Source organism: Aplysia californica, unplaced genomic scaffold, assembly GCF_000002075.1.
Source record: "Aplysia californica isolate F4 #8 unplaced genomic scaffold, AplCal3.0 scaffold01050, whole genome shotgun sequence".
In the NCBI taxonomy this organism is placed as follows: Eukaryota; Metazoa; Mollusca; class Gastropoda; order Aplysiida; family Aplysiidae; genus Aplysia; species Aplysia californica.
This window is the reverse complement of record NW_004798320.1, coordinates 197,980-206,275: the sequence shown is the minus strand read 5'-3', so window position 1 is coordinate 206,275 and position 8,296 is coordinate 197,980. Positions and strand designations below refer to the sequence as shown.

Sequence of the window (8,296 nt, the reverse complement as noted above, 5' to 3'; positions counted from 1 at the left end):
TGTATGTATGTATGTATGTATGTATGTAGGTAGGTATGTAGGTAGGTATGTAGGTAGGTATGTATGCATGCATGCACGTATGTATGTAAGTATGTATGTATGTAATTGTGTATGTATGGATGGATGGATCGAAGGATGGATCAATGGTTCGGTTTTCGTTTTAGTCAGAGTTTTACGGCACTTGTAATACTACCGGGAATCAAAAAGTAATGCAAGTTGTTCACTATTTTGCACACTTTTGTACCAAAATGTATGCTATTCAGCTCACAAGTACCTGAACATAATATACTCCTGGACATAAACTGTTAATATCTCGTTTTCTTTGTTTGCTGGAATAATGACGTCTCTTCAAAATGGCTGCCCCTTTGGACGTCCGTCCGAAGCAAAGATATGTAATTGAATTTCTTGAGCAGAAACCACAAGCATCATCTATAAGAGACTTCAAAATGTTTACAAGCTCTAGATTTTAGCTCCGTATATATGTAGGTCAGACGTTTGAGCAATGGACCGGAAGAAGAGAAAACGGTATTGCCCACGTGCTTGTCAGACAAGCATCGACCCGTCGACCTTCAAGCAGTATGAACACCTCCAACAAGGAAAAGTCAGAATAATTGATGAGGGCTGACAGGAGGCAGATTTCACTTGATAAGCTAAAAGTAGAACGGTTAGTCACGGAAGAGCCAAAATCCTTGTTACGTCTCTTGGGTTTTCAAAAGCCTGCACCCGTAGGGTTCCAAGGCAGCTGACTCCTGAGCACAAGACTGAAAGGGTGCGTTACTGTGATGAGGTCTTGGAGCTCAGTGAAAAAGACGAAACGTTTTATTTTTTGAAAGACTCATAACCGGAGACGAGATATGGGTTCGTTACTATGAACCAGAATCGAGTAGCCAAAAATGGAATGGTGACCTCTCACGTCCCCAGAAGCCAAACAATTCAAAACGGAAATCAGCAGGCACAATCATGGCAACCGTGTTTTGGGAGGCGTGCTTCTCACAGAATTTTTATCACGAGGAGCAACTGTCAACTCTGAAATTTATACTGAGACATTGATAAGACTGAAAGCGAGATTTCGACTAGTCAGACCAAATCTTGACATGAAGAAAGTGTTTTTTCACCATGGCAATGCTCGTCCGCATATCAGTGTCAGAACAAGGGAGGCAATTACCTCGTTTGGATGGAAAACACCTCCACACCTAGCTTATTCTCTTGATTTGGCATCTTCAGACTTTCACCTTTTCAGTCCAATGTAAAAAGCACTGACAGGTCAACAGTATGAAAACGATGAAGAAATCAAGACTGTTGCGAAAAATTGGCCAAAATACCAACCCACCCAGGTCTACGAAACTGGTATCTGTGGACTTACGAAAAGGTGGACAGTGGCTATCGAACGAGACGGAGACTATGTTGAGAAATAGCCAACTGATCCTCAGATGCCCCTCTTCATCTTGAATTATGGTAGTTGCAATTCCTTTCTTTTTTTATACGTTATAAACGAACTTGTTATACATTTTTGTGTTTCCCTGGTACGATAATGTCACATCATCATCATCCTAGCCTTTCTCAGTCTGGATCAGGATAAAGGCTACGAACAAACACTTTCAACCTTTCCCAATTCTGGGCTAGTCGCTTGATGTTACTCCATGTCTTCCCACTTTTCTGTACATCCATTTCTGTGACTCTTCTCCAGGTTCCACGTGGTCTTCCCATAGATCTTTTACCCTGTTGGTTCCAATCTAACAATTTCCTTGTAATATAGCTGCTTGACTTCCTGAAAGTGTGTCCAATCCATAATTAACGCCTTCTTCCTACCTCATCTCTGACTGGGCTCTGTCTCGTTCTTCTTAATACTTCCTCGTTGGTGATCCTGTATGTCCATCTGATCCTTAGTAGCTTTCTTGAACACTTGTTCAAGAAAACCTGGATCCTCTTTATACACGTCTGAGATGCATACCACTACTCGGATCCAAAATCCAACATCCAACAGACTCTGAAATGCTGTTTAAAATTGTTGTCTTTGCTTGCATCTGATCCTGAGTGTGTGACAAAAGTGCCACGTCATCTGCAAAGTCCAGACGGTCCAGCTGTGTCCATGGGGTCTAATGTATGCTGTTTCTGTGTCCTCTGGTGGTTTCCTTCATCAGCCTGTCGATTGCCAAGGTAAAGGGGAAAGGTGGTAGTAAACATCTCTATCTCACACCAGTTTTGATGTCAAAGCTGTCAGTGAGTAGGCCATCATGTGACTTCTCCCTTTGTACATGCTCCCAATGAGGTTAACCAACTTATGAGGGATTCTGCGATGTCTCATTGTCTTCTGTCTTCCACTGTGTTGCTCGGTCTATACAGTCAAAGGCCTTCCCATAGTCAAGACAGTCGGCGATCAGTTAGGAGTTCCAACCCTGAGAATGTTCCACTATGATCCTCAGCGCAGCAATCTTGTCCGGGGTTGACCGGTTTTTCCGAAAACCAACCTGTTTATCCCGAAGTCTTGGATCCGTTGCAGACTTGATTCTCTCCAGAATTATTCTGTTGAAGACCTAACCTGGTACCGACAGAAGAGTAATTCCTCAGTAGTTGCTGCTGTTGCTGAAATCTCCCTTTTTAGGAAGTTTCACAAGGTGTCCTTCTTTCCAATCCTTTGGGAACTTGCTCTCATTCCAGATCCTGGAAAAAGGAGAAGGAGGTCAGCCGTCACATTGGCTTCTGTTTTTAGAGCCTCAGGTGGAATCTAATCAGGACCAGTCACCTTACCGTTGTTCAGCTTCTTGATGGCATCCAAAATTTCCTGTTTTGATGGAGCATCACAGCAGATTAATAATTCATTTTCTGCAGGCAGGATGTTTGTCGGGTCTAATGGCGGTGGTCTGTTCAGAAAACTGCTGAAATGCTCTACCCATCGTCTCGACTGAGGTTCCTTTCCAAAAATGTTTTTTCTCTCTTGGTCCTTTACTGTTACTTCTGGTTTCCCAAATTTTCCAGAAAGAGTCTTTGTAGTCTGGTAAAGGATTCTCGTGTTCTCTCCTGCTGATACCTTCTATGCCCTCTCTGCCAGCCAGTTTATGAATTCCTCCTTGTCTTTTCTTAGTGATCTTATTACATCTTTAGGTGTTGTCCTGTACAGCTCCGATGCGTCCGCTTTTGATCCCCTTGTTCTACTTGCATTTGTCTCTACTTTCGATTGTCTTCTAATGCTAATCAAATCCACTGACCGTTTGCTAATCCATTCCTCATGCTCCAATTTCTTCTCACCGAGTATATCTTGACATGTTGAAGAAAAGACTTCTTTGACCTTGCTTCTGTGCATCCCCACTTCCATGTCCTCTTCACAAAGATCCGCCAAGGGTTGAAATATGTTCCTCAACTGCAGTTGAAACTCCTCTTTCTTGTGTCCATCTAAGAGACTTACTTGGAACTTCGTTCTTTTGGTTCCTGTTCTGGTTCCGTGCTTTTTGAGACGAAGCTTGAGTTTTACTAACAACAGACGATGATCCGATCCAACGTCTCCCCCTTGACCCTGACCTTGACCATCAATAATTTATTAGTAGAGACACCAGCCATCCATGTAACGTCTGCCTCTCATTATACTGTAACATCTTCCAGTGAACGCATGTACCTACGAGAGATACCAAAATGATCGATCTGGTTCTCCGTCACTCCATCCAGTGAAACACAAGTAGCCTTGTGGATCCTCTTGAGAGGAAAAACAGAGCTTCTAATGACAAAACTGTTGAAAAGCACAGATATTTGTAAATCGCTCACTATTTTCGTTCATTTGTTCCAAGCCATGTTGTCCCATGATTCCCTCATAACCTACGCTGTCCTCACCGATCTTGGCATTGACATCTTCTATTATGATGTTGACATCCTTCCTTGGTAGTTTGTCAATGACCCCTCCGGAGACGGCTGTAAAAGCATCCTTATCTTCATCCGGAAGCTTCATTTGTTGGGGCATAGATCTGAATATGTTCATGTTGATACTCTTACTCCTTGTAGTAAATGAAGCCATGATGATCCTCTCCCCCCGTGGTTCCCAACCTATACATGACTTCTGTGCATACTTTCTCAAAATAATTCCTTCCGCATGACGCTTGTCTCCCCTCCCAGAATACAATATTAAATTGTTCCCCCAAGCTGAGCTGCTTCTGTCCAAACTGTTTCTCTGAATCCTAGTATGAGCAGCCTGTATCCCTTCATCTCTTGTGCTACTTGAGAAGTCTTTCCTCCTTCTTATATGGTACGAACATCTCACGACGTAATCCGGAGCGACCTGTTCGACAGAGAAGGTTTTGGGTCAGAAGAGTCCTTTCGGCTTTGTCCTCAGTCCTTCATTGTTCCTGCTGATATAGAAGCTCCTACGTCTCCCAAGATGGAAAAATAATACGGCGTGTTTGTTCGTGTTTCTATAACTTGCCGCTTTTACTGGGTCAGGTAGTTGGCCCTCCGCAAACTGGCACTTTTCGGGTGACGTTTAGTCGCCTCTTACGACACGCAGTATCACGGCAGATGTATTCTTTACTCCCCCATAGTAAAAGTATGCGACTCCCACCTGCAGGGGCGATAATTTCACATAAATGCTGAAAATTAGGGTTGTTACAAGACAGTAACAAACACACAAACGACAGAGGAGAGATACGGACAATATACGTTTGATAGGAAAGAAGGAGCAAACTACACCAAAGCACCCGCCAAACAGCAGTTAATGGGTAGATGGATGGATAGATGGATGGATGGACGGACGGATGGATGGAGGAAGGGAAGGAGAGATGGAGAGATGTCAGGATGGACGGACAAATGAACAAGATAGATAGACAGATAGACAAAAATATAATTTGGTAAACAGATAACTAGATATTTTACCGGTAGGTCTCCTTTCATCATTATTTAAAGATCATACCACTTATCAGTAATTATTTCGTTTGTCATGGCTCCATAATACAATAAAACCTTCTCACTTTCTCTTGATCTAGCTGTTTGGTTGTAATGAGCCAACAATTTTGAAAACAAAATATTTTTTGCAATAACGTTATCTCTGGTGTTGGTTGAACTTGCTCAAGAACAATTTTGCGGAAGTTCAAATTCTAAATATATACCCTAGTCTTCTGGATGGTCCGATTTCCCTAGCAGCCTGTAAGTGAGCCTCTCAGACTCCACTATTTATCCTTTGTATTTTATGGATAAACTTGGTGGTTGACCATCATTTACAGAAACGTAAACACAGAAACGTTGAAACAAAACACCCAAGACTACACATACAGAAATTATCTGTTTAACGAACACATTTATTGAACTTTATATATCATATATTATTTGGTGAACAACTTTGAATGAGGTTAGACTGAAGAAATCAATGCAATTCTGGCACTTTTTTTCCTAATGATTGTGGGTCGGTCATGTCATGAGCTTGCTGTTTTTATTGCTGAATAATGAGATTGAATTCAAATGATGTGGTCGTTTTTCAGTTAAAAATGAATCTCATGAAAATGCCCAAGGAGACTTAATTACGGTAAATGATAATTAGGATGATGCCAAAATAGTGTGGTACATATAGTAACTTGGCACCAGTACTGGCACCGAAGACCAGGAGACAAGTGCTCAGAATATGAGTGTCTACTGACAGTGAAGACAAACGCGCTTGGAAACAGAGTGTTCCCCACAAACTGATATTCCACAAGATATTCTGTCCTTGTTTCTCTGATAAAGTCCTCAGCGTTTCCTCTTTCTTTGCCCATGTTCAGTGGCCAGTGCTCTTGCTTCTTGGGTTTGGGTAAGTGGTGTGACACCACAGAGAAGAATACTCATACGAGCTGACTTAGGGATGTTCTCAGTGGCAGCCCGATATTGTATTAATGGCAGGCAGAGCTCATCACCCAACATCTCGAGGAAGATTTTTCTCCTGTGTTTCTTGCGGATATTACACCGGGGATTTTGAGAAGTGAAGCAGAAGTAAGCAGCAATAGTGCAAATTCCAACAGATTGCAGAAGAAAGTCTGAGGCCATCTCACGGTCTGCCTCTTTGACGTGCATGCATGGACCATCTGATCCAGAGAGTCCACACCGCCCTTTGTTTTGTTGTAAAAGATGTTGATTTCTGCTTACCCAGTCTCCCCATCGAAGCTGCCATTCGGTACATACTTGACAGAAGGAGAACTGCCTTTCCTATTATAGTAAAAATGCCTTGGGGTCTGAGAGGCCCCCTTTAGGGTTCAGGGGGGTTGTCCTAGGAAAATAGTCATCCCTGTCTTCCAAATCATCCAAATAACTTCATAGACCATATCCATGCTTATCAGAGGGTGTTTGAAGAATACCTGGGAGGAAAATAACATCCAACCAAAAGTTTTGTCGAAAATGCCTGAAATATACCTGTTGGGGTCTGCGAGGCCCCCATCCAGAAGACTAGGGTTTTAAACAGCTAGAAAATATACAAAATGAGGGAACAATTGTAAAGAGAATGAAACCGTCTTTTTCTGTCTCATAACCTTTTTTGTTTTCTGGGCTTTGTACATTTGAATAGCTTACAACGGTATCTTTCATGTCTTGACGAAATCGATATGTAGGCCAAAAAGGTCAGACCCGGAAAGGACGCTGATCACAGCTCTCTTATATGAAACAGGGTCGTGGTGAAAGGAGGAGCACGTCAACATTATAAAATTGGAGAAACCGGCATTTTTTTCATTTCGTTCGGCAGTTTTTATCGATGCATGTGTGTGTGTGTGTGTGTGTGTGTGTGTGTGTGTGTGTGTGTGTGTGTGTAGGTGTGTGTGTACACGCTTGTTTGTGTATGCGTGTGTGTTTGTTTGTTTGGCCCAACACCCGTTATGGCCTTTAGAAAATATATTTCTGTGTTGATTTTTACTGAAAAACGTTGTTGGAATTTGTGGAATGCATAGAAAAAAATTGATTTACCATGTTCACTACAGTACAGCCTCAGAAGCCACCGAACTTCTGCGGCTATTTTCTTGCTAATTTTACGCCTCATGCCAGGCTACCCCTGCCTCCATTAATCGCAAAAAACCTTAACTTCTTTTCTGTATACAAGGGTCTTTTTTATCAATGGCAAAACAAAAATTAACAATCTTCAAGATAACACCAATAGCTCCATACGCTTAAAATTTGACGAGAACCCAGTATCGCCATATTGTGACAAAAATACACCTCTGTTTCGCTTCATCAAATTAGAATCTGAAGTTTATTCGGGCTTAATTCATTCTCCAGGTCAAAGCACCCCGCCCTTTTTTTTCTTCTTTTTTCTCCTTCATAATGTCACGAGGCATGCTCTCAAATGTATCATATCAGTATCATCTTCAAGTACCAGACCTGCGAAGACATTGACTGTCATGGTTCTCCGTTCATTCCTTTGCTCGGATGCTCTTTAAAAAATCCATATTACTCTGATCTTTCCCGATCACCCATCTGTCTATGCACTCCAAGTAGGTATCAGATCATAACTGTCAAAAGGGGTCTGTTGAAACCGTCTCCTGTGTGCACTAGCTCTTGGGTTATTCCAAGGTAACTGGCCGGACAAATGAGGTATATTATTCTGTCTCTTCAGTTCGAAACTAAAGACGTCACAGAATTTGCATAAAGTACAATTTTTTTTTCAATGACTGCATTTCATAATGATTTTTACTATGTTTGCCAGATGTTCTAATTGTATAAAGTTAAAATAGATAAATGGATGTTGAATTACGGTGTAATCAATGTAAGAAAGTAACGTCTAAATTGCGTACCGTCAGTTACCGTGGAATAGCCCTCTTACGTTTATTTTTCTGATGCGAGCGTTTAGCTCATCCACGCAACACTGGCATTGTTCCACCTCCTGCTCCTTGGCACACAGCGTCTGTTCCAGTTCTTTGACTATGGAGAGTATGGAAAGCAAACAAAGCTGTTATTTAAAATGTTGATCTTGTTGTTTTGTTTCGTTTTGTTCGTTTGTTTGTTTGTTGTTGTTCTTTTTGTTTGTTTGTTTGTTGTTTTTTTTGTTTTGTTTTGTTTGTTGTTGTTTTTGTTTGTTTGTTTTGTTTTTTTTGGTGTTTTTTTTTTGGGGGGGGGATCGGGTTCAAGTTTGTCTTTTTGATGAAACAGATGGAGTTAGATAAGATAAGATAAGATGATCCCCCACACACACCCTGCCTTTTATTTTTTATTAGCGGACATTCCGCCTTACAATGTGCTCTTACGAGCTTCTGCAATAAAACATTTACCTACATCATCATACAAACATAACGTAATCGCTGTGTGTGTGTGTGTCTGTCTGTCTGTCTGTCTGTCTGTCTGTCTGTCTGTCTGTCTGTCTGTCTGT

At 41.6% G+C, this 8,296-nt stretch overlaps 1 protein-coding gene across 1 annotated transcript in view; it reads right to left on the bottom strand.

The window, feature by feature from the left end:
• The window catches only part of LOC101862228 (coiled-coil domain-containing protein 18), a gene marked incomplete at its 3' end in the record, with an annotated part of 139,162 nt that overhangs the window by 17,060 nt on the left and 113,806 nt on the right, over window positions 1-8,296 (bottom strand). Inside the window, 1 exon segment of the mRNA XM_013089798.2 lies at window positions 7,754-7,851. Coding sequence (XP_012945252.1) covers window positions 7,754-7,851 — 98 coding nt within the window.